This window comes from Cottoperca gobio, chromosome 12 (genome assembly GCF_900634415.1).
Source record: "Cottoperca gobio chromosome 12, fCotGob3.1, whole genome shotgun sequence".
Classification (NCBI taxonomy): domain Eukaryota; kingdom Metazoa; phylum Chordata; class Actinopteri; order Perciformes; family Bovichtidae; genus Cottoperca; species Cottoperca gobio.
Window position 1 is genome coordinate 11,057,556 of NC_041366.1, and position 27,881 is coordinate 11,085,436.

A 27,881-nucleotide genomic window follows, 5' to 3' on the forward strand; every position below is an offset into this window, starting at 1 on the left:
CACTTTGATACACACCATGCTTCATTTGCGTCGAAATATCCAGCTGGGGACAGCAGGAAAAAGGCCTGCGAAGAGCTACAGCGGAGAGTGCTAACCAGTCAGCAGCAACTCCTCGGATGGACCAAGCAAGGTGACGGGAATTCGGCTAGCTTTGCTGGTGCTTTGGCAATAGTAAGGAATGGAAAGCCATTCACAGATGGCGAGTATGCCAAAAGTTTCATGCTTGATGTGGCCAATGAACTGTTTGATGACTTCCCACATAAAGACAGGATAATCAAACGAATAAAAGACATGCCTCTGTCAGCAAGGACTGTTCACGACCGTACCATCATGATGGCAAATCAAGTCGAGGAAACGCAAATTAGGGACATAAACGCAGGGACATACTTTTCTCTCGCGTTAGATGAGTAGACAGACGTTAGCCATTTATCTCAGTTTAGCATCATTGCGAGGTATGCTGCAGGTGACACAATGCGTGAGGAAAGTGTTACTGTTTTGCCAATGAAAGGCTCAACAGGAGGAGAGGATTTATTCAAGTCTTTCATGGAGTTCGCCAAAGAAAAAAATCTAGCGATGGATAAACTGATTTCTGTGTGTACTGATGGTGCACCCTGTATGTTGGGGAAAAACAAAGGATTTGTCGCGCTTCTCTGTGAACATGAAAAAAGACCCATCCTAAGTTTTCATTGTATACTGCACCAGGAGGCGCTTTGTGCTCAAACGTGCGACAAGCAGCTTGGTGAGGTGATGTCGCTGGTCATTCGAGTGGTCAACTTTATTGTTGCCCGAGCTTTAAATCATCGCCAGTTTAAAGCACTGTCAGACGAAGTTGGGAATACATATCCCGGCCTGATTTTACACAACAACGTGCGTTGGTTGTCAAGGGGGAAAGTGCTCAGCCGTTTTGCAGCTTGCCTGAGTGAAATCCGGACTTTTCTTGAAATGAAAGGCGTTGAGCATCCGGAGCTAGCTAACACTGAGTGGCTCCTGCAGTTTCACTATCTCGTGGACATAACTGGCCATCTGAACCAGCTCAATGTGAAAATGCAAGGTGTTGGAAATACAATCTTATCCCTTCAACAAGCAGTGTTTGCATTTGAAAGCAAACTGGAACTCTTCATCAGGGACATTGAAACAGGTCGTCTTCTGCACTTTGAAACACTGCAACAATTTAGAGATGCGTGCTTATCAAGTGAGCCCACTCAACATGTTGATCTCCAGCAAATAACTGGCTTTACGTCAAATCTCCTGCAGTCATTCAAAACGCGTTTTAGAGAATTTCGTGAGTGCACTGATCTTTTTAAATTCATCACTCATCCACACGAGTGTGCAGTGGACAAAGTTGACCTGAGATGCATCCCCGGGGTCTCCATCAGAGACTTTGAGCTGGAAGTTGCTGACCTGAAGGCGTCAGACATGTGGGTGAGTAAGTTCAAGTCCCTTAATGGAGAGTTGGAAAGACTTGCGTGACAGCGAGCAGAGCTGGCGAGTGAACACAAGTGGACAGAAATGAAAAAACTTCAACCTGAAGACCAGCTGATTCTCAAAACTTGGAACGAGATTCCGGTCACATACCGCACAATGCAGCGTGTGAGTGTTGCCATATTAACCATGTTTGGCTCTACATATGCATGTGAGCAGTCTTTCTCGCATCTGAGGAGCATTAAGACCAACCTACGCTCACGTTTAACTGATGGAAGCCTCAACGCTTGCATGAAGCTGAACCTCACCACTTATGAACCAGACTACAAGGCCATCAGCAAAACCATGCAGCACCAGAAGTCGCATTAATGGTAAGACGTATTTAATTTATTATTGGTTAGCTACAGTATATCAACAAGAGTATTAAAAATAATAAATATATTTATTATAGGGCTATCAAGCGATTAAAAAAATTAATCTAATTAATTACAAGCTTTGTGATTAATGCATATAACAATATTTGCTGTGAGAGCTCCGTGCAACGGGAGGGGGGGGGGGGGCTGTCAGAGCTCCGTGCTCCGTGCTTTCTGAGCTCCGTGAGACGGGGGGGCTGTCGGAACTCCGTGCTGTCGGACCAAAAGTCAGGGGCATCTAGGAGCGCGATTAATCTGCGTTAATATTTTTAACATGTTATTTTTTCTGTGATTAATTAATCGAAATTAACGCGTTAATTCGACAGCCCTAATTTATTATTTTTTATATATATATATATATATATATATTATATATATATATATATATATATATATATATATATATATATATATATATATATATATATATATATATATATATATATATATATATATATATATATATATATATATAGCGCTTTTAGTACTGGGAGAAGTGTTATACTTTAAAACTGTATGAAAAATGCATGCATAAAGCTGCATTCAATATTTATAAATAGGCTATATGGCTCTCTTGGAAATGCATTTCGAAAAAATTTGGCTTTTATGGCTCTCCCAGCCAAAAAGGTTCCCGACCCCTGCTTTAACCCCTTCCCCGAATGCCCCCCCCCCCCCCTCCTCGTCATGCTGACAGTCACTGTACTCATACAGCACGTGCTTCAGCTCGACTATACTTCTATTCCTAACCTTTGTTTTACATTACTAACCACCATGTAATCATAAGAAGTCCCACCAAAAGTAGTTCCACCATACTTAACTAATGGGCAGTGATCTCAGGAGAAGCCAACATGTTATGCTGTAACACTCCAGATTATAAAAGTGCCAAAATAAAATAAATATGCGTTCATTCTTCAATTTCTAAACTGAAAGCTCCACATACCCTTGTCATACGGCACTTACCCGTTGTGTTAAACAACCATTGCAGGGCTTAACACAAATGTAGCTGAATAGCTAGTTATCAGAGACAATCCCCCTAAGAGCTGATCTCAGTAGTACTTATTAACTCAACCTCATTTAAAGCTATTGCTTTCAAGCTTGTAACTTAAATAAGCCACGCAACATTGGTGAGATACTGAGAAGTATGGTGCAAACATAAAAAATAAAATAAAACCAACCCAGAAATAAGTGCTAGCTCAGGGCTAACGTAATCAGCGTCCCATGTGTGGTATCAGATCCCAATGTTATATAAACACTCGTGACCACCAGAACATATAAACAGAACATGTGGTCAGTGTCAGTCATTCAGTTCAAGTAGTTCAATATGTCCAGACATATCCAAGATGCCCGACCGCAAATACATAAAGAAAATAAGTCATGATACCTGCACACAGTTAGCCCATATTAGCCCTTTAGCCGGTCGCAGCCACAGGTTACGTTACTCAGCCTGTCCCTCCTCTCTTGCAATCCGCTCGATGAAGTTCTCCACAGCAGACGGGTTCTCAAAAGTGTGCGACTTGTCCTTGTAGGTCACCAGGAGCCTAGCCGGCAATAGCATGCCATACCGGATCCCCCGGTTCCGTTTCTGACGGACATTATTGAACATCTTCTGCCGCTTGTGCACTCCTGCAGCAAAGTCTGGATAAAATCTCACCTGCTGGTCTTTAAATAGGATCTGTTTTTTTTACCCTGGCTGCCTTCATTACAACCATCCTGTCCCTGTAGTTTAGGGATTTCATGATCAAAGTTCTTGGTGGGGCATTTGCATCCCTCCTCTGGCCGATTGTGTGAGCTCTCTCCAGTATAAACTTTGAATTTAGCGGTGCCAAATTTAACACGTCTGGGATCCATTTTTCGAGGAAAGCACAAGCATCCCCTCTTTCAGCATCTTCTGGCAAGTTCAAATTAGATAACCTGGATCTTGCCTCCAAGTCTTCAACTTTATCCTCTAGCTTCTTGTTTTTAGCTTCAAGCTGTTCACTTTATCTCGCAGGGAGCTCACGTCGTCCTCGGTAGATGAGATTCTTACTTCAGCCTCTGCCATTCGTTCTGAGCATTCCCGTATCTCCTTCCTCATCCCCTCTGTTGCTGTTAGTATGCCATCAGGTCTTGTGGAAAAGTCCGACTTTAGAGAGCCTATGGCAATCAGGATTTCCGCCGAGCCTGCTTCACCGCCCGGTCTCGCCCGTCTCAACAGAGGTCATGGCTGGCGCAATGCTAGCGCTAGCATAACTTTTTTTAGCATCCACGTGTAGCTTTGATGCTCCGACGTTTTTTAGCTTAGACTGGAGTGGTTTTGGTCGTCATTTAGCTGATTTCCCTGCTGCAGCCGGCATTTAACCGTCTGTTAACCGTCTTTTCCGATGGGTTGACATAAAACGTGGGTAAAATTAGGATTTAAGACAGAAATTGGCGGAGCACTGATAGTTGCGTCTTCCTAGCGAGCCGCCATAACCGGAAGTCCTGTGGTGCATCTTGGTGGTATAATAAGTCCGTCTGATAAATACCGGCCATTCCGGTGTGCATGTATGCGTTAGATCAGGGGTCGGGAATCTTTTTGGCTGGGAGAGCCATAAAAGCTAAATATTTTTTTATGTATTTCCTTGAGAGCCATATATAAAAATATATAAATTTGAATGCAACTTTATGCGTGCATTTTTTAAGAATAACACGTCTCCGATTACTAATAGCAGTATCAGTGTTTCATTGAACATGTGCTCTTTTATTAAATAAACTAAACGCTTACGTTATTTATCTCATTATGTGCACGTTTCAGTGTTTACTGCACGGGTGTCAAACTCAAGGAAATTATATCCGTCTCGCGAGAAAATATCATATGTCTGTCATAACTGGCCCGCCGGTTTTGGTAATTACATCAATGCATGGCACAACCACATTTGAGGAAGTATCTAAATGTGTGAATGAAATGAAAGTTTTTGGAAAGCAAAGGGAAACACACCACAGATCTCTGGGACGATGTGAGCTGGACTGTTTGTGCGACATAACGAAGCATCTCACTGTTAAACCTGCAGCTTCAGGGCCGTGTGATCACGGACATGTATGATGCAGTGAGAGCTTTCTAAGCCGAGCTTTCTGTGGGAGACTCTGATGCAGAAGGAAACTTTGGTCACTGCGTGTTTCCAAACACTGACAAACCATCTCCACTGCTGTGTTCCCGACAGCATTCTGCTCATAAACTGAGAGCATTTGCCGACTTTGCAGCTCAGAAATTTAAATTGAACTGCTCAACAATCCGTTTGCAGTTGACTTAAATATGTTCCATATCTTTTTGCACTTTATCCAATATGTGTATCCTGTTCAATAAATGTGCGTTAGATGTATACATATATATTTAGAGATGTACATGTGGCTAGTAAAGCATGTAAGATGGTGTTGACACCACCACGTGCTGGGTGTGTTGTCCACACAGTATGCAGGCTTCTCCTTCTTGTGTGTAATACACATCCTCAGGTTTCTACTTATATTACTCACTTGAGTTTAATATTTTTATCAATTTAATCAACTTGTTTTACTTATATTAGTTTTGTATATGTTTAACATGTTAACCAATCTATTAACCTTTTATAGAAATGTACTATAGACTTAAGTTAGCTTGCTGAAGTACTGATATACAGTTGTACATGTTTAAACCTAATCAGAGTCCCGGGTTTGTTACTCGTAGTCGCATTTTAAGCTTTTGTGGTGTAAATTCTGTTACCAAAGATGATCAAAAGATAGAAAGTTTGTTTTTTTTATTATAAAAGGGCTTTCTGCAACACGGAGGTCTGTCAGGCCATGAGTGCAGTGGGGGAAAGGTGGTCTCTTTGCACCCCGGGTGACCCAGGGGGGTCAAGACATGGGGTCAGGAGAGAAGCACTGTCACAACTAGATTCAAGACGAACCTGGCCTTAAGCAATTTAAATCTTGTCAGGCACAACCCCACTTCTACACGGTCTCTCTCTAATATACACAGAGCAGTGAAGGAGTTAAAGCCATGAAGTATTCTTCCATTACACTTTACTTTTACGTAATGACATACAGTATATCTCAAAAGTGAGTACACCCTTTAGATTTTTGCAAATATTCTGTTATATCCTTTCAGGCGATAACATTATCCTACTGAAACTTTGATATAACTTAAAGTAGTCAGTGTGCTGCTTGAATAACAGTATAGATTTATTGTCCTTTGAAAATTACTCAGTACACAGCTGTTAATGTCTAAACAGCTGGCAACAAAAGTGAGTACACCCCATAGTGAACATGTCCTAATTGTGCCCAATGATGTTGTTTTCCCGCCCTGGTGTCATGTGACTCGTTAGTGTTACAAGGATTCAGGTGTAAATGATAAGCAGGGCTGTTAAATTTGGTGTTTTGGGCACAATTCTCTCTGAATGCTGGACAACATGGCACCTCATGGCAAGGAACTCTCTGAGCGGCTGAAAAAAAGGATTATTGCGCTTCACAAAGATGGCCTTGGCTATAAGAAGATTGCCAACACCATGAAAATGAGTTGCAGCACAGTGGCTAAGATCATACAGCGGTTTTCCAGGACAGGTTCCACTCGGAACAGGCCTCGCCAGGGTCGACCAAAGAAGTTGAGTCCACGTGCTCAGCGTCATATCCAGAGGTTGGTTTCCAAAAATAGACGTGCGAGTGCTTCCAGCATTGCTGCAGAGGTTGCAGAAGTGGGATGTCAGCCTGTCAGTGCCCAGACCATACGCCGCACACTGCATCAAATCGGTTTGTATGGCGGTCGCCCCAGACAGAAGCCCCTTCTGAAACCGATGCATAAGAAAGCCCGCAAACAGTTTGCTGAAGACAATGAATCCAAGAACATGAGTTACTGGAACCATGTCCTGTGGTCTGATGAGACCAAAATAAACCTGTTTGGGTCAGATGGTGTCCGGCGTGTGTGGCGGCACCCTGGTGAGGAGTACCAAGACAAATGTGTTTTGCCTACAGTCAAGCATGGTGGTGGCAGCATCATGGTCTGGGGCTGCATGAGTGCTGCCGGCACTGGGGAGCTGCATTTCATTGAGGGACACATGAATTCCAATATATACTGTGACATCCTGCAGCAGAGCATGATCCCCTCTCTTCGGAAACTGGGCCGTAGGGCAGTTTTCCAACATGATAATGACCCTAAACACATCTCCAAGATGACAACGGCCTTGCTGAAGAAGCTGAAGGTTAAGGTGATGGACTGGCCAAGTATGTCTCCAGACCTAAACCCAATTGAGCACATGTGGGGCATCCTCAAGAGGAAGGTGGAGGAGTGCAAGGTGTCCAACATCCGTGCGCTCCGTGATGTCGTCGTGGAGGAGTGGAAGAAGATTCCAGAAGCAACCTGTGCAGCTCTGGTGAATTCCATGCCCAGGAGGGTTAAAGCAGTGCTAGATAACAATGGTGGTCACACAAAATATTGACACTTTGGGCACAATTTAGACATGTTCACTATGGGGTGTACTCACTTTTGTTGCCAGCTGTTTAGACATTAACAGCTGTGTACTGAGTAATTTTCAAAGGACAATAAATCTATACTGTTATTCAAGCAGCACACTGACTACTTTAAGTTATATCAAAGTTTCAGTAGGATAATGTTATCCCCTGAAAGGATATAACAGAATATTTGCAAAAATCTAAAGGGTGTACTCACTTTTGAGATATACTGTAACAGTGTATTAAACCGTGTATTGCATTCCTGTTGAAGGAAACTAAAATACACCTTGGACATTTCTTTCCTTTAAGATAAATTTGAAATTATTTTGGCCCCAAATGACGAATAATTAACTTTGTACTATTGCAAAATAGCCCAAACTCTCTAAATTGAGCCGTGCATGAAAGAAAAGGTTTTTGCCTGTAGTGTGGGTGCATCGCCTCGTTTGACCACTAGATAGCGCCGTATAACCATTCCTTAAAACACTGTAGGAGTGGCTTAACAACAGCCATTTTTTGTCTTGAAGGCACAAACGTGATCAAAATGTAAACATAAGGGCTACCACCAAAATGTGTAAGGATTGTCTCTTTTATATTTTGTTTAGTAGGCTAGGCTACAAAGCCTACTGCTGGCATAACATGAAGCAAATGAAGGTGCATTGAAACCTGATTTTAATACACAGACTAGCCCAATGTTTAAATCTAGCCCAGATCGTTTCCTGAACTATTAAAGTGTGTTTCAGATCAGTAATGTCTGCAAACAGTATTGAAATAATTTGTTAAACTCTCTTTTGTTGTAGAAGCTGAGCAGAGAGAGAGCAGATTGTTGTTCAGCCCAGCCTGCCTGCACTCTGCAGGTTTGGCCGCTGAGGGGATCGAGGCTAGGAAGGGATTAGTCCCCGCAACCCAGCCGACAAAGCTTTATTCTCCTCTGTAGATAATTATATAACCGTGTTATACAATAAATACATCTCCGGGAAACAGTCAACAGTGTCATGAGCGAGGACATGTGTCAACTCTCCGGAGAAAGAAGCTCATTTCGCTCGTGGTGCGTCGACTCGTCGGGGGAGTGGATCCTCATCTGCCCCCGCAGCCACTGAGTTGGTGGCAGCTCTCATCTTCGTCTTCTTCCTCCTCCTGCCTGCGTTTCTGCAGGGAAATAAAGTCAAGGTCCAGCGAGAGTGCTTGTTACGCACTTCTTGTGAAAGAAGTACCTGCTAAGACATCCGGACACGGGGTTTCAGGTGAAGGACGCATCTATAGTGTTTCTAAAAAAGAAAAGGAAAAACTCGTTTTGAACAAACAATCGTCCGGAGATGGTTCTCCAAAGGATTTTTCGTGCTGTCATTATGGGACCTCCGGGGTCGGGGAAAGGAACCGTGTCCTCGCGCATTACCAAAACTTTTAGCCTGAAACACATTTCTAGTGGGGACATTTTGAGAGCTAACGTCAACGCCAAAACTGGTAAGATATGTTACTATCTCAAAAATACACCCAGGCAGTATACATGGCTCTCTTTTATTTATTTTAAATTGGGTTCCTTTTTATATTCTTATTTTTTTCTACACTATATTGGATTTTCTACACCAAATTGCTTTATCTGTTTTCTTTTAATCATGATTATTTCTAATTTATTTGTTTTAATTTTGCTATCTGAAGCACTTTGTAACTTGGGTTTAGAAAAGTGCTCTTTAAATAAAGATTATTTTGTGTTATCATCATCATGATTCGTCATGATAAAGTAAGTATGCACAGGTAAACATGTTTTTGATAAGTCAAGAGGCTGCAACTTAAAAACATATGTAGAGTATTACACACAAAGGAGAGCACAAAAGGAAGTGAAAAATCCCCCCACTAAGGTTTGTTTTCTGGACTGCTGTAATAAAAGAACCACTCCTAAACCAGTTTGATTCCCTATCTTGATGTGAGGTTGAATAGAGGCGTCTGTGTTCTCTCCAAGGTCAAACTGGTTGGCAGGTTACAGCGGGTTGTTTTATGTTTCTACTGGAAACACTTGAACTCAAGATTACCTGAGCTTTGGTTGGAGGCCCCTGCTCCTCAATATCACCTTGGATTAAGATAAAGAGAGTGTAAAGATAAGGAAGGTTGCACCTTTGTTCCTTGAGAGGAGGGACTACGGATGCAGAGTAGTGCTTTTACAGCTCTATGACAGAAACCAGCAGTAATGCAAGGTTCATGTGGGGCTTTGAGTCTCCTGCAATGACATCTATCTATGCATGCTATTTGCTCCTCTGTTATATTTTTCATACTGCTGTCATGCAGGCGTTTTTAAGCACTTCAATTGAGCTAAATCCTTGTATTGTTGGCAGCTCCACTGTAGCAGCTGGCAGTCAAAGCAGCTCTTCCTATTGACTTTCCCAGCTCCCCAAACAGTCCTTGTATCTGAACTAGTGACCTTCCACTTGCTTATCACTCACTTTTCTCATACTGAACACTATAAATGTCTGTTTGGGTGTGAGCATTTCATATGACCTCTAACGTTTTAAACACACCGATAATACACTTATCACAAAACCCTCCTTAGTTGTCACTTATACTTGCCAACCTTCCTCGCTAAACTGGTAATCATGCAACAACGTCTTTTCTTTCTAAACACCTTGTTCTGGGTTCAGCATGCAGGCCCAAAACATATAGTGTGCCATTTTCATTTATCACTTGCTTTATCAGAGGAAACAACAACTCATCAATACTTTATTTCCTTGTAAAATTCTTACTTATTTGCTGTATGTATTTCACCGTCGGTTTCATCCTTTGCTCTTTGATATGGTTACATCACATTTGTATTTGAGCACATTTCAGCTCATTTCTGCAAGGCTTGTCAGGAAGTTCCTTTCTTCAGGTGGACTCCGACCAATTAAAGTGGAAGTGATAGTAAAAACAACCTCTCATGCCTTAACCTCCAAAACCCATTTTCCACTAAGTAGCTTTACAGCAGAAACATGTTTGCTTGTGCAGCTTGATTGTATGTTATTATAGTTTGATATTTAAACCCACAATGCAAAAACTACGAACAAGCTTCACTGATAAATCAAATGCAAATATGCTACATGTGCTGTGCATGCATTTCTCTGTAATTTAGCATGACATATTATATATTGTAAAACCTTTTTGGTTCTTTTTTCACATCTAAAATGCAGTTCTGTGTTAATACTGCCTGGCTAGAATGTGTTTACATTACAAATAATAAGTTTGAATAAGTTAATATTTTTGTGGAGAAAAGTTTTGTCAATCGATGCTTTTGGGTTGTGGTGCTTTTGCACGATTTCTTTGTGGAGAAACTCAGTTTTACAGATCTGTCGATTTAAAATCAACTAATCCATTAGTCGACAAAAGTGTTTGTTAGTTGAAATAGAATTTCTTTAATCGAGGACAGCCCCAGCTTTTGGTCAGCAGATAGAGTTAATCTTATGGTTAGCAGTTATAAAGTCGAGATTAAAGAATGCTGTAAGGAAAAAGACTCTTTTTGTAATGAACAGCATCCTCTCTCTCTGTTTCCTGTTTGTGTGTCAGAGCTCGGTCTGTTGATGAAGTGCTCTATTGATCAGGGTCAGCTGGTACCCGATGACGTCATGTCTCGCCTCATCCTGAGTGACCTGAGAGCGATGGACCAGAGCAGCTGGCTGCTCGACGGTAGGATCATTATTTCAGCTGAGAGACAATTGCTAGTAAAAACAGTTGATCTAATTAACATAGTTAAATTAATATTTGTGCTTTGTATGGATGTTTTTAGTTGTCTGGCCTCAGTGGAAGATTTTCTTTGACACTATTAAACTCACATCTTGTATAGTTATTTATTACATCCTTTCTTCCCTGTACCTTTTGCCTTGCTTTCCTCTGCCTCTCTGCCAGGTTTCCCTCGTACAGCGTCCCAGGCCGAGGCTCTGGATGACAACTACCGTGTGGATACAGTCATCAACCTCAATGTACCTTTCCAGACCATCAAACAGAGGCTCACTTCACGCTGGACTCACTTTCCCAGCGGCAGAGTCTACAACATAGAATTCAACCCTCCTAAAGTCGCTGTAAATACATCCTCTCTCACCTCTCACTCCTTCCCTGTTTCAGTGGTTTACAGATATTATGAGTGTAGAAACGGCACAGACAACAGCATTATTTAACCAGCGTTCTGACTGAACATGTGTCTTTATTGAGGTTATTTTGATCAGCATAATCTTTCTGCATCCAGTTTCCATGACTACAGACAGAGCGCTCTCGTGTGCAGGCAAATATGTAGAAAGCAGCATCTGACATCCACATTTCCCAGTTTTCTTTTACATTAGTTTTTCATGTTTTGGCTCAATTGATCGGTATTATATATAATATTTACATGTATCCACAGTTAAAGTTGACAAAGTACAGTTTTGAGCACCTGTTTATGTGACTGATGGATGATTCATGGCTAGATTTGCAGCACAGTCTGGTGGAGTAACATATTTATAGTTAATCATTGCCTTCAGTCTCATTTGACAGAAACAGACACACACAGTTGAATAAAACAAATCAGGTCAAGGGTTTAAAAAAATCCTTTCTTTAAGCAGCTTTCACCTGCCTTTAAAAACGAATAGTGAAAACACTTAGAGGTCTGAGATCTGAATTTAGCTTTGATCTTATTTGAGGCATGAAATTAGATGTTGCAAATGTGAATCATTAATTTCATGCAGACTTTTTTGGGACAGCTCAATCATGCTGTTCCCCAGCAACCTAGAAGTGCTCTTTCTGGGACTGTGCACGCTCTCTGGGTAAACTGCAGACACCTTCAAATTCCTGGAACTGTCTTTGCATGTTTCATAACAACATCTGCTAAATTATACAAGACTATAAACTGATACTATGAGAATGTACCTCACACCATTACTCTGACTCTACCTTGTGTGGCCCGTGTTTCCATATAGACTGCCTTGAGATAGCGTCGAGATATTTAGATACGTAGAACTTCACTTTTCCTTCTAGTTGTTCTGATTAAGTCAGTTCAATGCACCTGCTGCTGTGCTGCTGAATTTGAGTCATGCTGGCATCTCCTGGGACGGCATATTGGTCTGCTGGTTGGTTGGTCTAAACACTATTGAATGGATTTCCATGAAATGTTGTTCAACCATTCATGTTTCTCAGATCTTAACTAGGCTACACACCTGTAAAGTATCGTGACTGCATCTTGCACGGACTTCAGACGTCACAAAATCTGTCCACAGACACACACACACACACACACACACTCTACTACACACACACTAATTACAAGGTGAAAACAATACCAGAGTTTCTGTCGCGGCTGGTTAAAAAAAAAACCTACAAAACATTGACTTTGAGACGAGGGAACCGTAAGTGGCAACTCATTTCCTGGGTTTTAGGACTCATTCCTGCAGCTGCAAAACTAATGACATTCCCATCAGAGCTGTGCTTTGTGTTAAGTGTTTATTAGGAACTGTTAGCCTGCTAAACTAAGATAGTGAATATGGCAAACATTACCTGGTAAACATCAGCCGGTTAGCTTTCTCCCTGTGGTGTGTGAGAGCTAGACCTCTTTCACAACATTTTAACATGTCACAGGTGGATTAATTCCATTTAGCTGCTTTCAGGTTTAGGATCCTGGTGTTGTGCATGCTGGCTCACTGGAATAGAGCAGAGCCAACGTTAACGCTCACGTTATTGTCAACACCTGTGCTTTTTTCCTTCTTGTGATAAGTCAAAATGTCTGTTGAGAAACAGGCCTGTGATTTTGGTCAACATTAGAATATAAAAGATACAGCTGCTACGGTTTAGGTTTGAGATTAATATCAGGGAAATGACCAACTGCTATTCTGGCTTGTGTTTGTTATGTAAACACTGGCAACATGGAGATCTCACATTGTCTTTCAACATTATTCAGCGTCTCCTATTATCAGCCTGGTCTCTCCTCTTGGTCAGGTGGTTTATAAGTAAAGCCTACATCGATGTTTCTTGAGCAGTGTTTACATTTCAGACCCTGTGCTGTGTCCGGGGTGGACACATCCTACAGTATGTGGACTACTACAATAGTGCCTCAGGCATTTCTTATGCAACTCTATCTCAGCAGGTTTTTCAAATGCTTTCCTGGTAAACATGTATGACAGCAGGTATGAAAACAGTGAACAAATCCACTTCTTGCAGAAAACATGCATTTAAAAAGTACCCTGTACAGATGTAGTTAATTAAGTCAGCAACAATATGTGTGTTTGTGTGTGTTTTCTCCAGGGTTTGGATGATGTCACAGGGGAGCCTCTGGTCCAGAGGGAAGATGACACACCAGAGACGGTCACACAGAGACTGAAGGCCTATGAAAACCAGACGGAGCCTGTCTTAGAGTACTACAGGTAGTACAGATAAATCACCTCAACCTACTTACGTATGTGTCGCTTACATTCGGGCTTTGCTTATTACAGCAACTCATTTTGCAGCCATACACAGAGAACTTAAAGAGGACAAATGGTCAGATGTTTGACTGCATTACAGCGTTAATGTCACTGAAGTGTACTCCACATAAATGCCTTAATATAGGTGAAAGGCTACAACCCAAATGCTACTGAATTTTGACCTCAGGCCTCCTTCCGACACATTCCTCACATGACTGACAACAATTGCTTAAGAACCATATTCTAAGCGTCCAGGCTTATAAGTGCAAACACCTGTTTTCCTCTTATTAAATGGATACACATTTTTATTATTTTTAAATCCCAAAGTAAACTTGTTTTCTTATCTTTAAGATTTACCAGAATTAATAAAACCCAGGCAAAAGTACAATTACTAGATTTGTGAGGACCCAGTTTGTACATGCATCCTAATTTCTATTTCTGGACTACTTAGGCAGGAAAACATATTACTGTTCCCTCAAAGCACAGGGATGCTCTTCAGTGTCCCACTTATTTGTACCACAATGTTTCAGAGGCTGTTCATCATTTGAAGGAAGTACAGAAAGATAGGCTGGGAATAGAAGACAGTGTTCACTTAAAAGGATGAAAAAATGTACTTGGATTGCTCTATTTGCTGTAAAAAAATAATCTTTAAAAAGGTAGTCAGTTCTCTGCATATTAAAACCAGATTAATACATCATGCACATATTTTTCTATTTGCTGTGTAATATTGCAATAACAGTTCAGATAGTGACCAAAAACAAATCATATTTTCTGTGTTTCTTTGATCTTCCAGGAGTAAAGGTGTGCTAGAGATCTTTTCTGGGACAGAAACCAACAAGATCTGGCCGCATGTCGAGGCTTTCCTCCACAGGAAACTCTTCTCCATCAAACAGAAAGTTGCATAGAAAGCCTGAACAGAAAGGCGCGAGAAGGGTTAAAGTTCACTCTATACGCATCGTCCAATCAGGTGCCACTTTCTGTGAAACGAGGAGAGACATTTGTGTACCAATATATATTCTGAATGTCAAAAAATGTAAGCTAGCGATAGAAAGACTACAGATGTTGTTGGAAAAAAAAAAACTCCACTTTTGCACCGTTTCCACAATTTTGCTGACATTAGTTGGAGAAACTCTGAGGATGTTTGCATAAAATCCTTCAAACGTCAGCTGTTAGAATTTGAAGATGGTCTCTTTATTTAAAAATGTGCCTTTATAAAGCCAGGAGACTTCACTGAATAGAAAAGCAAGGTTATGTTCAAGGTACATTTACAAGATATTAAGAGCTAAATAAGACTTTTTGCTCCCGTCTCAAGTAATCCTTTGAAAGCATAACTGCCTTATTGGGACTGTTTTGTTATGCATAATAATTACGGGAAGTGTGCCATGTTCAATAAATAACTGTACATGCTCTTTTGCATTCAAGTGCCTCTTGCTGCTTTTGAAAATGTAACAGATAGCTCAGTGACTAGTGTGTAAATACCTTTTGATTATGGACCAGATTGAATAAAGTTTAAACCACAATTATATTGAAAAGAATGTTTTAAAACTGAAACCATCGTGTAACAGTTGCTTTTAACCACCTTAAGTCTTAAACACGCTATATTGTTTCCATTTTCACCAGGCATTCCTCTTTATGACCAAGTCTTAAATATATGCAGTTAAGATATTTGCCATTTAATGTGACTTGTGGCTGTAAACAAATTTGAAAAATGTATTAACTTAAAGGTTTGTACAGGGCTACCATCTTGTTCGAGGATATCACAGCATTAAATGTTGTGTTTTTTGCACTCAAGTATTATGAATCCACAGAAATGTTAACTTGCCTTGTAAATGTACTGTAGCCTAATGTATGCGGTGAACGCGTCCTGAATTGTACTGTGTATTTCTTTAACACTTGAATATGATAAAAAGCACATCTCTTCATAGACAACCTACAACTGTGTCATGAGTATTTGTTATGAATCAATTCACTTAAGTTACTGAATGTAGAATATTATTGTACAGCAGAATAACTGGAACATTTCCCAGTCATTGTTTTAATTCAACAGTAAGAAGTATCCTGCTCCACATATTCAGCACCGCTTTCCAACACATCCAAAAATGAAAGTATCAAAATTGACGCAGAAGAAACATGTCTTTTTCTTTATTGGCGCCTACATTACCCACAATGCAACTAACGATCATTGTACATGGCTCTGGGTGCATTATGCTAGTGGTGGCTCCAAGAAGAGATGAGGAGTGATCTACAGAAGCCCTCAATTCTTTCATTTTCAAACTTGTCTCCAACAACATTTTATAAGTTTATCCAACTTAACAAAGAACTGTAGCAGTTGACAACCAGATACAAACACTTAGCACTTCTTTGTTTAATATTAGAGTTAACAATGGCAAGAAAATCCAAATCTTAAATTATATTTTCTAATTTATTTATAATCTTTAAAACTTTCCTAAAGCTCATAACTTAGCAACAGTAATTCTTATACTCTGTCTTACAATCACAAATTGTGTGCCAATCTTTAAATAATTTAGGACGTTGAGACACCATGGAGAGTGGCCACAGGTTCAGTACAACAGCTTAAGCCATACAATTATATTGCATAGTTGATAAGTCACTGACAAAAAAAAGAAAAACGAAATACATTTAGGACCACTACAGCACATTGTTTTAGCTTCACGGCTTACAATACCTCTGTTTATGTTTAGTTATTATGATACTTCCTATATGTGCAGAGCAGACGTGAATCTGTGAAAGGAATAGTGAAACACCGGCGCACTGCAGAAGCAAACAATGCATCACACAGCAGCTTTAAGTCATAAAGACATGTATTGTACTTTAATTCAACAGTTCAAATCTTACCGATTGTGTCGCTCAGCATATTTTCCCATTGATTTTGGCTGTCTTGTTGAATAAAGATCATCAAGGGGACAGTAACTTGGAAGCCTGATAAATCTGGCAAAAGCTTCCCTGAACACCAACAAAAAAGCAAAACAAATAGAATACAAAACTCAAGACAAAAAAGCTAGACAATTCAAAACACAAGCTCATCTAAAGCAGGCTTGTAAAATAAAAACATTTACAGAATTTCTGTTTAAATTCTGGATGACGGGGAACACAGAACAAAAAACGGACCAAATGAAAATACGGTATGAGGAAGAATACTAAAGTCACTCCACCTCGACCTCTTTTTTTTCTTTTTTCTTAAACGGCAGACAAATATAAAGTGCAGGACACATTCAGATGCAGAGTTCCTTTCTGCATACAAACATACAGCTAAAGTCTCTTTGTGGAAAGCTCAGCCCTGCCCGCCCTCCCCCCCACTCAACACCGGTGCCTTCAGCTCCAGCTTAGGTGTAGATCCATGAACCGTGAACTTTAACAGACAGACTGCAGTCGGCGCAGAGCATTTGTATAAAAGGAAATTTCGTTTCAGAATGCTGGGTACAGATGGAAATCTGGTAGAGAAAATGTAAGCTCGTTTTACTCTGGCCTGTCGCCTGTGTGCCAGTTGAATTTGATTATGTAAATGCATGATATGATTTGATTAAATTTATTATATTAGATATAATATATATATATATATATATATATATATATATATTTATATATATATAAATATATATAAATATATATATTTATATTATATATATATATATATATATATATATATATATATATATATATTTATATATATATAAATATATATAAATATATATATATATATATATATATATATATATATATATATATCTATATATATATATATATATATATATATATATATATATATATATATAATATATATATATTATATATATATATATATATATATATATATATAAATATCTTCATATATTTGGGCCGACTTCGTCCCTCTAAAATGCATCAACATCTGAGTGTTTTGTAATAAATGCTGAGTTGGTATAGGTCTCACATAATCATCAAAACAAAGTGATGTTGTAGGCATTGTGTATATCAGGAGAAGATGCATGTTAATGGCAGATTTAAAGGAGGTAGTCTGATTACTTACACACCTCTCCAGACAATACTAAGAATACTCTACTACCCCCCCCCCACCCCAGAAAACCTTATTTATGACCCACTTGCGTCGTCTTTCTGCATAAATGACAACTGTTCCACTCTTGAAGCTATAGCGTGCAAAGATAACCAATCAATCATCAATCTCTTGTCGTACTTCAAGCAAGAGAGGCAGCTCTCAATGGCCTTTCTGTCACAACATGAAATGGCAACAATCAGGTAATGATTTAAAACTCAAAAAACATACAATCTTGAAGCCTCCCTGTTGTCTGCTCATTTTAGACAACTCTGCAGCCAACTGCCCAGCCAGCCATTGCATTATTTACGCTCTCCTGATAATGACTCCGAGAGACCTGTGGTTTTATTCCAACTCCATACATGCAGATGAGTTGTGAGTCTGAGCTCTGTAAGAGCCAAGGCCTGCAGGGTGAAGCCGACCTTTTAAACCAACCTTTTTACTCCCACATTGTAATTTAATTCTAGTCTAACAAGTCGCTGGAGAAAACCCAAATCTAAGTACGCACAACTGGAGCACTCTTGTTCTCTGCATTTGTTACAGATTCAGACCATACGCCATTAAAACAGAAAACTGCTCTTTGCTCATTAGCATACAGCTAGCAGGTTAGCTTTTAGTAAACCAATGAAACAATAATAAAAACATCTGATGCCATGAATGCCTTTACCAAATATTAAGACCAGTCTGAAAGTCGCCAGTAAAGACATTTCTCTTTCATTCCAGACACAACACCACGGGTAAACTGTATCATGCACGATACATAACTGCAGAACGACCGCCTTCTCTGGATTTTACAGTAGCTACTGTATTCTGATACATGATCAGGTAGTTTTACATGTTGCTTTAAGACACTTTGCCTTAATAAATGTTTAAGCAGACCGTCTAGTCTCGTTGGCATGCTTCTCACGATTCATTTTAAGCAGCTATAACAACATTCCTAAAAGTCCTAATTCAGACATTGGATTTGGTACATAAAGACTTAGTTTTAGTATTCTTTGTATTGTCTGGATTTAAATGAGTTATTTTGTTTTGCTTCCATGTAAGGAGGTTTCTCTTTTTCCGGAGAAATAAAAAGGAACCAGCTTGACGGATATCACAACTCCATCTGTAAAACCAGGATTATGGCACACCATGTGCATTTAGCCGTCATGACACACTGCAGGAACTCGCCAGAGGCCAGCCACAGTGGCGTAACACTGAGGAACGTTGGTCATCGGCAAAACATTATTACCTGCAGCATAAAAGACTGATCATGTCTCCTTTTATTCCTGCTCTGCACTGCTGTTATTCAGCCTAGCCTGCTGAGTAAAGGCGGCTTTAAAACTCAGGTTGTTCCTATAAGCGGAGACGGTGGAGATGGGAGGACAAGCCGGGGCCGACCCTACAATCCCTAGGAGGTCTCCATCATGCGTATATCGTCTGTTTCTGTAGCGTCGTCCTTTGTCCACCTCCCTGTGCTTGTCCACAGTCCAGCATCTAAACAACGCTTCAGGGGATACTCTGACACCTAGTGGAGGGAGAGGAAGACAGGGGGGGGGGAGGGGGGGGGTCAATTGACTATTAAAATACATTTACAGGCGAGGGTTGTCGTGCTCAAATCAAAATTTGGTTTAAAGGGAGCTGGAGAGAAACTACTGTTGCCTAGTTAGAGGATTATAAGGGTTATGTAACTGCACTCTGCCTCTTTAACATTTGTACGCCTTAATCTGAGATGAAGCTAGAATGTTGAAATGTTCCAATCTGTAGAGATTTTTTAACATGAACTAAAACATGTCTTTCTTTTTTATATATAAAAAAACAGCAGCTTCTCGTGCGTGTATTCTCCTCAAACTGAGGCAAAGAGATAAAAGAAAACTATTCCAAAAGCCAAGATTCATTTCCAACAGGCTCGATCACATTCCTGGGTAGCCATCTTTCCTGAGGATGCCTTTTTCTTTTTTCCCCCCTCCCGAGTAGAAGTTTTGGCAGTACTCAAGCTGCGGGGCCAACAGAGGGGAGGAGGCCTCATTCACGCTCGATAATTTTTTTTAAATAAAATAAAGGCTTTTAAATTAAAAAGATCCAGGTTTAGTAGAAAAGCATGTGGAATATGTAATTTAGCATCTACACTAGAATATTGAAATAAACAAAACATTTCTGTTGTTACAACCAAGAGGTCCAGTGTGACCATTTTCTCACATTGTAGGTAAAGCTCCACTGATCTGAAGCTAGTAAAAAATATTGATCTGATTGGGGATTTTCTGCGGATGCAAACATATTGACATGTGAATTAATTTAACCATGTAATACATAAATTACTTTATTACGTAGGTTAATCCATCTCCAGCTATTTTTGCATACAGTGCACAGCAGACTTAATACCTGCATGCAGAGCAGCCTCCTGAAGTCTTAAACTTATTCAACTCCAAATGTTCAGGTGAGATTTTGACTTGATTTTCTAGTGAGTGACGTAATGAGACAAGATTTTATTATGACAGATAAAGAGACGCTGTGGTGCTGTAAAACTGCTTCAAGAATACGCTGCATTGGACTTCTTGATGCCGGACAAATTCAATTATATTCCCTTTTGCACTACTACTAGGTTATCAAGTGTTTTAGCTTGGGACGTCACACTACCAGCGAGTCAGCTAAATAGAACAGAGTGAACATACAATGGCTCAGTGGTGCCATCTGTCAGCTGTGGGCAGTAACCGCAGCCTATGAAAAGCACTTACTAGAGGTAAACAGTCCAGGGCTTCTTTGGGATCGAGTCTGCAGTTTGTGCCAGTTTTCGGTTGTTCGACGTTGTGGAGTGCTTCACCTCTAGACTTCACTGTGGATTCTTTCACTCTGTGTTTGAAGGCCTCAAGCTCTGTATGGAAGACTTCTAAGTAGACGTCCTGTCCTTCCTACAGAGAACCAAGGCAACAATATTAGGAAAACACGTCGCAACATAGCTTTCACACACACACACACACACACTTTGCAGCTTCAGGACGTTTTTGTTTTTTGCTGCGGTCACATTTGATTCACTGTGGCCTCGTTTTTCACTGCAATATACAAGTCCTGCTCCTCTACGGAAACAGCACAATCATGGCTAGAAGTAAAGGAGAAATGTCATATGTCTTTTAAGCTACTGGATGCTTAAATTTCCCTCGGGATCAATAAAGTATCCATCTATCCATCTGTATAACACGGTCATAATGTCATTAAAAAATAAATCATCTTATTTCTTTTTTTACGCAAGTTGAATTTTATCTTTATCTTATTTAATTTCCATTTTACAAAATTTGGATAAGAATTGAATCTATATTTAGAAAAAAAAAATCCAAATGCCCACAAGTGTCACCAATAATGAAAAGAATAGGGGCTCCACATATTATACATGGTGAACTATTTACATTTTTTCATCCTGTAAACAGACTGCAGTTCAGTCGACGTTTCCCTGAGTTTTTGTCACGTGACTGTTGGTCTCAGCGGATCCAATCATGGCTTCCCAGTTGCGCTGAGGAGCGCACAGTCGTTTCACAGGATGTGGTTAGTGCAAACTGTTTATTTCTGGCAAAACATTTAACGACACATGTAGAATGAAGTGATTTTGAGGGAACAGTATTTTTAAGCTTAGATTTGGTTCCAATTCCTGACAGAAGCGTTCATCATACAGGATTCTGTCAAGGACCGCCAGAAATTTAAAAAGCTGAACCTAAAACCTGACGCTAATTTCTTTTTAGTTTCTGGCTATGAAAAATGGCCTTTCAAACCCACCGGCGGGTTGTGTGGTTCAGAGGGTTTTAAATCCGATCATGTTTGTGTCTTACTTTGGCTTTGTGGAAGAACTGTCTGAAGCAGCCTCGAGGATCCTGCTGAGAGTTCGAGGCCATCTCCAGGATGAATCGCATAACTACAGCTTGGTGCGCCACCTGCTCCATCAGTGCTTCTTTCTGCAGGACAAATCCCAATTTTAAAGTCATGTTTAAAATGTTTGTACTACACATTTTGTTTAATTTATTTTTCCTATTATGACAAGTTCAAATCTCTGATTACACAGCTGTGAAAAAGGCCTATTGCAGTCTATGCTTAAACTACCCAGCAAATGTGTTTTCAATGTCTGCAGATGTCAGTGCACATGCTCAGGTACATGGTTCCATGTTTACACTGCTTCTGGTTTCAGTACATTACCCCTTCTTGCTGTAGTCTAATGCACCACAGAATTAAGTAGTTGGCCGTTTCCTCACAGATGATCTGAGGCATGTCTGCGAGGAACCGCTGACTGTCGTCCCATCTCCGCAACATACCTGACAGATGGAGAAAAAGCGGTCAAAATCAGTTCATATTTTCTGAAGACCAAAGAAAAAGGGTTGTTACGTTAGACATTTACAGCAACCAAGAGTATGAGAGTTTTGCATCACCTCACACAGTCGAGTTAATCTTTTTACCTTTCATCTATAAAAAGAAAAAGTTGACAGTACAGACTGTGACATGTACTCTTCTGCACAACTAATAACTACAGGGAATTGTTGGAAAACAGGTGACTTGCCTTCTTCTACCAACAGTCGGTTGTAATGTGTTAAATGATAATATTCCTGCATAAAACTTAATCATTCAAGTATACAAAACTAAATATGATCTCTTCCAGTGAAGCTGAAGAAGAAGTCCTGCGTAAACCTGCAACAGTCCTTACGAAACAAGCTGAATAATGTCAAAAAGTTTCAAATTATCTGTATTTATTGTCTTTTAGTGATATTGTACAGTACAAACAAACCTCTACAAACATACATGCACAGACCAGCAATATCAAAAAAAAGGGCGAGTTGAAATACAATAATGTATAAAAAAAAGGCAATGCATAAATATAAACTGGATCAAAACAAAATGGGACACAATTGTCAAGTCCCAGTGTCCTTCCATGACCTCACCCATGTTGCCTGTGGCTGTCTGTTACCTTCCGTAGACCCATAATGTCATGACAGAACCCTCATCTCCAACACGCAACACTTGAATCAGTCAGTACAGATTATAACATCTACAGCAGGGGTATAAAATTCTAAGAGGTCCAGTTAGAGAAAGTTTCCGCGAGCAAAGGTCCGGAGCATCATAACGTCTAACTTGCGTTATGAATTAGTGTGAGATATATTGAAGGAGCCTAGTAGCTGTATCAACGTCTGCACGTCATCAACTGACTGTCAAATCTAATAAAGAAAGTACAACTTAAAAACATTTAAAACAATATTTATTGTCACTTAACATTGAACTATACAGATATATATTACTGTAGATATGTATAATGTTCTTCTCGGGCTGCATTTAAAAATAAAATTGAGAAAATAAATAAAATAGCTTCTGAAAAATTGTGCATCTTATAATAAAGTGCTTAAATCGTAGAAAAATAAAATAAAGTGTAGCAGCAGCTTGAGTTTCCCTTTTTCTTTAATTGTTTCACATCCTGATTTAACTCTGAACCAATGTTAGAATAAATCAGTCTCAACACATCTTAACAATTGAACAGTTTAACCCAAGCTAGCTCATCCTGGGTTAAACTGTTCTCTGTGGCTGATGATGCTGACAGGTGGCCTATTTGCTTTATTTTGTCACAAATACAAATCAAAATCATATTGGGCTCTGAGTGCTTATTTTCTGTGCCCTCAGTTCAGACTTGAGTGAGTTTGTTTGGTCAAAAATGTTGTGCTTTGCCTCATAGTGGCGTTTCACATCACCACTGTTAATGAGCACCACGGTCTCTGAGCATATGAGACGCTGGTGTTGTGCTCCCAGTGGGAAGGATGAACATGAATGAGTCCATTCTGGGTTGAAAGCTCTGTTGACTTTTCTCTTCTTGGAGAGCGCCATGAGTAGTTATTTTTCTCTCCCTGTCTGCCGCTCACTCGTCTAATCGCTTTCCGTCTGTCTCTCGCCTCTCATCTGTCTGTTTGCCACCTGGAATGCACAGATTTGATTGGCTGCGTAGCATCACGTGGGATGGCTTAACTCGCATGCAATTGGTCTGTGACTTTCCTGAACCGCTAAACCAGTGCTGTAAAAACAAGAAACGCTGCGCCGGTTAAAATAGAAAATCCCTTAATAATTTATTGATTATAGGTCCGGATAGGTCAGCGTCTGAGTCGCAGTCCGCCTGTTGGTGACCCCTGATCTATATGATGACATTTTATTGAACTAAATACTAGACCTTACCTTTTTTTTACCATTAGTTTGAAGGCAAGACCATTCATATAAGAAACTTCAGATTTGGAATCTCACTTACCAAAATGCCTGAGCTCTTGGTCATACTTTTGGAGAAACGTCTTGCACTTTTCCTGATCCATTTCTGCAGGTTGATTTTGGACGTTGATGATACTCTGGAAGAGAGGAAAGACATTGACTGTTGATATTATTAAATTGTCATTACCATGTTACAGATTCTAGTGAGGATTTTGTTTGCTATTCATTTTACACGTGAGCTTTATGGGTCACAGTATCAAACGTAAAAAATAAATAAATCCAAACTCTTCACCTTATCAAAAACATCCCAACTTCTGACGGCTCCGAGAACAGGACTGCGGCTGGGTTCATGACCTCCCAGCATGCTCTCCTTGCGCCGCCACTCCTCCTCAGTGTGCGTGAGTTCGGTCGGGCAGGCCAGAGTCCGAGCACGTTCCTGCTCCAGGGACTCGGAGCTGTGGACGCCCAGAGAGCAGAGTTGATCCTGGGCCTCGGCCAGTCGCCAGCTGGAGACGATGGAGGCCTTCACACAGCGCTGCTGGCCCTGGCACAGTGACGCCATGGCACAATCACAAATGTGCGACGATGGCGACTGATGGAATGGAAGAAAACTAGATTAGGGCTCTGAGTGAAAGGGATTATACTGTCGGACTCATAATCCTAATAACATACACATTTATTGCGTACACTTTGTGCTTTGTAGTCAAGTCAGGTTTATTTATACAGCACATTACATACAACAGGCATGGTGTGTCAAAATGAGGGAATTTATATTTCCTATCTGTGTACTCAGTGTTGGTAAGTTTCTGTTTTATTAGTCATATGTAGGTACACAGCATCAAGTGAACAATTAAATGTTTTTTTACACCTCAAAATTTCACTTGCTACTTTCAATTTCCCCCCCAACCGGAGGTAAATTAGCTAACCTAGATTTTCACAGGGCCCAGATGGTAAAAGCCCTTAGAGTTCAAATCTAGACTAATCAAAAGTTAGCACTGCTCTGCCTGAGAACTAGTAGATGCTCTGCCCTTTGCAACGGGGACAAAAAGGTACTAAGCTTTACAAACATAAGAGGAAAGTGTGCACATCTAAAACAAAAGTAAATAAACTTTTACACGTTCTGCATAAACAAGAATCCTGTGGTAGTGTCCTCCTACTCCCTCTGCTCTAATCCTACCTCAAAGACCACACCTACAGGGTAACTTGGAGAGGATCTCTGTCGGACGCCTTCGACTCACCACTGTTCTCTTTTCTCTGTACACCAACTCACTTGGCTCTGTCACTCACTCTCATGGCTTCTCCTACCACAGCTACACAGATGACACTCATCTGATTCTGTCTTTTCCCAGGTCAGAAACCCAGGTGGAGGAACAAATCTCTGCTCGTCTGGCTGACATCTCTCAAACGCTGAAACTCAAGACCAAACTGCTTTTCCTTGACTGCAAGGAATCTGGATGTGACACTGGACGACCAACTGTCCTTCAATGCCAGCATCGCTGCAACAGCCCGCTCCTGCAGATACACACTTTACAATATCAGGATTGTCCCCTACTGATCCAGAAGGCACCGCAGGTTCTAGTCCTGGCACTTGTCATCTCACGCCTTGACTACTGCAACATCCTCCTGGCTGGACTACCTACATGTGCCATCCGACCTCTACTGCTCATCCAGAATGCAGCAGCCCGACTGGTCTTTAACCTCCCAAAATTCTCCCACACTACACCGCTCCCTTCACTGGTTACCAGTTGCTGTCCGAAACTGCTTCAAGATTCTGTTACTGGCCTACCGTGCTGTGAACGGATCAGTCCCTTCCTACATCCAGGCCATGGACAAACCATACACCCCAGCTCTCTCACTTCGCTCTGCATCGGCCAATCGGCTCGCTATTCCTTCACTGCGAGTGGGACCCAGATGCCACTCAAATAAAACCCACTTGCTAGCCTGGCTTTAAAATGGTGTAACGAGCTCCCCATTGACATCATGTCAGCAGAAAGTCTTCACACCTTCCGTCGCAGACTGAAAACCCATCTGTTTCAACTGAACCTTGGCAAAGAAAGAAAAAAATGTAGCACTTGATTTAGTTTGGCTTATTTGAAGCTAATGGTTGAGTTTTTATTCAATAGTTTCTGTATGTAGCACTTACATTAGTTTGGCTTATTGAAGCTATTGTACCACACTTAAAATGACTTCACCTATTTGGAGCTAATGTACTTGGAAGATTCTTGCTGTATCTTTATGATTGTTTGCACTTATTGTAAGTTTAGATAAAAGCGTCAGCTAAATTAAATGTAATGTAACATTAACAACATCCTCCTCATACTCTTATTTCCAGGAGTCTTGACTACAAGTTGTCCATATAGTCCAACTACATATTTTTCCAAAGAATGCTCTCTCTGAATCACACACGGAATGTAAGCCATTGGCTTTTGAGCTTTCCACCACAACCATGCTGTATTTGGTATAGGGTGGGGCCAGAGGTCTAAAAATAAGAATCATTTCCATTTTGTTCATGCTACCAAAACAGCCTAATGCCTTTTCTAGTCAACAACAGACACCACACACAGCTGTTAGTGTCTGAGAATATCGAGGACATGGGGGGATAATTAGGAAAGTGAGCTGGTGCTTCACGTGTTGTTGTGGCATCTTTATTAATCTCACCATCCCACACATGGATGATCTCTTTCTGGCGCTGATTTCAGAAATATCCTGACAGGACGATGGCACAGCAGGTGATCTGTTTGCTATAACCACGCGTTAAAGTAGAGTATAGATAGCATGCTATATACCTAGCGCAACTCTGGGTTTGCATGAGGTCAGCGTTCACTCTGGCATGCAGCCTGGACACTGGTGTGAGAGCTGTTGGCTAAATGTGATAGCACGCTAGCTGATAAGATAATGACTAACAATGTAGGAACTGGGCAACTGAATACATGCAACATTATTGAAAAACAGACACAAGCACACACGTTGTTGTCAAGCAATGGAAGTTGGCATGAACTCCCTTCACTGATCCCTTAACAGGTTAAGCTAGTGATCATGCTTTTAATACCGTTAGGTTACCTCTGCGATTTCATATAAGGTACATCTTCTTCCGTCCTCTAGCACGAGTTTATTACCTGCTGGTGAGGATAAACTCCGCTGAAGCCCTTAGCTGTTGAGGCTGGGTCACTGCTCGACTCTTCATCGTGGTAAACTGAAGCGCCGTTACCCAGCCACTCCATCGCTGCTACGCAACTAGCTGGCTAGCACTGCTGCGGGCTCCGCTAGCTAATGCTAGCTGTGCTGAAGAAGCACAAACAGTGTTGCTCTTTGCTGTCAACTGACTGCCAGAGTTATATATGATCTAAACGCTCATCTGAAGAGTCAGCAGAGCCGACGGGGGGATATTATGTACCGCGACGGGTAGTTAAGCTCCTGTAAGTACACCGTTAGCTACAACAACAACAGTCAGTAGCTGCTCCAACTAACCCAGGCTGCTGCGTCTTTATAGAGGTGACGTGCAGAACACGTGCTAAACAACTTTGACCACATGACACGGTCTCAATTTACAACTCTTTTTTTTTACCTTACTCTGGTTAGTTAAATAATCGAAAGTAGAAGTACTGATTGTGCATAACTGGGCTCATTTAAATACAAATAAAATGTATATTATTAGATTTATTGTTGCAGCTAATAAAGGTGGAGATAATCTACTTTATATACTGCTGAGTATCTTCAATAATAATACACCATCATTCATAAACGATTATATTTTGTATTAATAATTTGAATCGGCAAATTAACTAGCAAGTACAGCCGTCAAAAAAGATGTAGTGGAGTAAAGGGTATTGTATTTTCCTCTAAAATGTAGTAGAGAAGAAGTATAGAGTACTTCAGTGATTTGCAGTACAGTGCTAGTTCTCGCACAACAATATATATATAATATAATAAGATATAATAAGGTTGTGTCTATGTTGCATTACTGTTTGCTGTAAAACA

General features: G+C 40.5%; 2 protein-coding genes across 3 annotated transcripts; one reads left to right on the top strand and one right to left on the bottom strand.

Annotated features, from left to right (window-relative positions):
- The first annotated feature begins 7,771 nt into the window (after window positions 1–7,771).
- On the top strand, window positions 7,772–15,590 carry ak3 (adenylate kinase 3). 2 transcript variants are annotated; one of them, XM_029444528.1, is made up of 6 exons: window positions 7,772–7,842; window positions 8,069–8,732; window positions 10,800–10,919; window positions 11,139–11,311; window positions 13,500–13,618; window positions 14,451–15,590. In XM_029444528.1, exons 2-6 carry the CDS (start codon window positions 8,585–8,587, stop codon window positions 14,560–14,562), a joined length of 672 nt encoding a protein of 223 aa, XP_029300388.1. In that variant the 5' UTR covers window positions 7,772–7,842; window positions 8,069–8,584; the 3' UTR covers window positions 14,563–15,590. The 2 variants fall into 2 exon arrangements, with proteins under 2 accessions (XP_029300388.1, XP_029300389.1); XM_029444529.1 differs by lacking the exon at window positions 7,772–7,842 and having other exon boundaries at window positions 8,019–8,732.
- Window positions 15,591–17,503: 1,913 nt separating this feature from the next.
- cdc37l1 (cell division cycle 37-like 1) lies at window positions 17,504–27,380 on the bottom strand. Its single transcript, XM_029444008.1, has 7 exons — window positions 27,020–27,380; window positions 24,196–24,495; window positions 23,947–24,040; window positions 21,867–21,982; window positions 21,506–21,628; window positions 20,423–20,596; window positions 17,504–19,215 (listed from the first exon to the last, which is right to left on the bottom strand). The coding sequence occupies exons 1-7, from the start codon at window positions 27,122–27,124 to the stop codon at window positions 19,099–19,101; spliced, it is 1,029 nt and encodes a 342-aa protein (XP_029299868.1). The 5' UTR covers window positions 27,125–27,380; the 3' UTR covers window positions 17,504–19,098.
- Between the last annotated feature and the right edge of the window lie 501 nt (window positions 27,381–27,881).

Bases quoted from the DNA above. Each gene is read 5' to 3' on its own strand.
- cdc37l1 (XM_029444008.1), bottom strand. From the start codon at position 27,124: ATGGAGTGGCTGGGTAACGGCGCTTCAGTTTACCACGATGAAGAGTCG. The intron at 24,041-24,195 runs GTGAAGAGTTTG...CCTCTCTTCCAG, and splicing joins GTTGGGATGTTTTTGATAAG to AGTATCATCAACGTCCAAAA. The intron at 21,983-23,946 runs GTAAGTGAGATT...TCCATCTGTCAG, and splicing joins CCAAGAGCTCAGGCATTTTG to GTATGTTGCGGAGATGGGAC.
- ak3 (XM_029444528.1), top strand. From the start codon at position 8,585: ATGGTTCTCCAAAGGATTTTTCGTGCTGTCATTATGGGACCTCCGGGG. The intron at 10,920-11,138 runs GTAGGATCATTA...CCTCTCTGCCAG, and splicing joins GAGCAGCTGGCTGCTCGACG to GTTTCCCTCGTACAGCGTCC. The intron at 13,619-14,450 runs GTAGTACAGATA...TTGATCTTCCAG, and splicing joins CCTGTCTTAGAGTACTACAG to GAGTAAAGGTGTGCTAGAGA.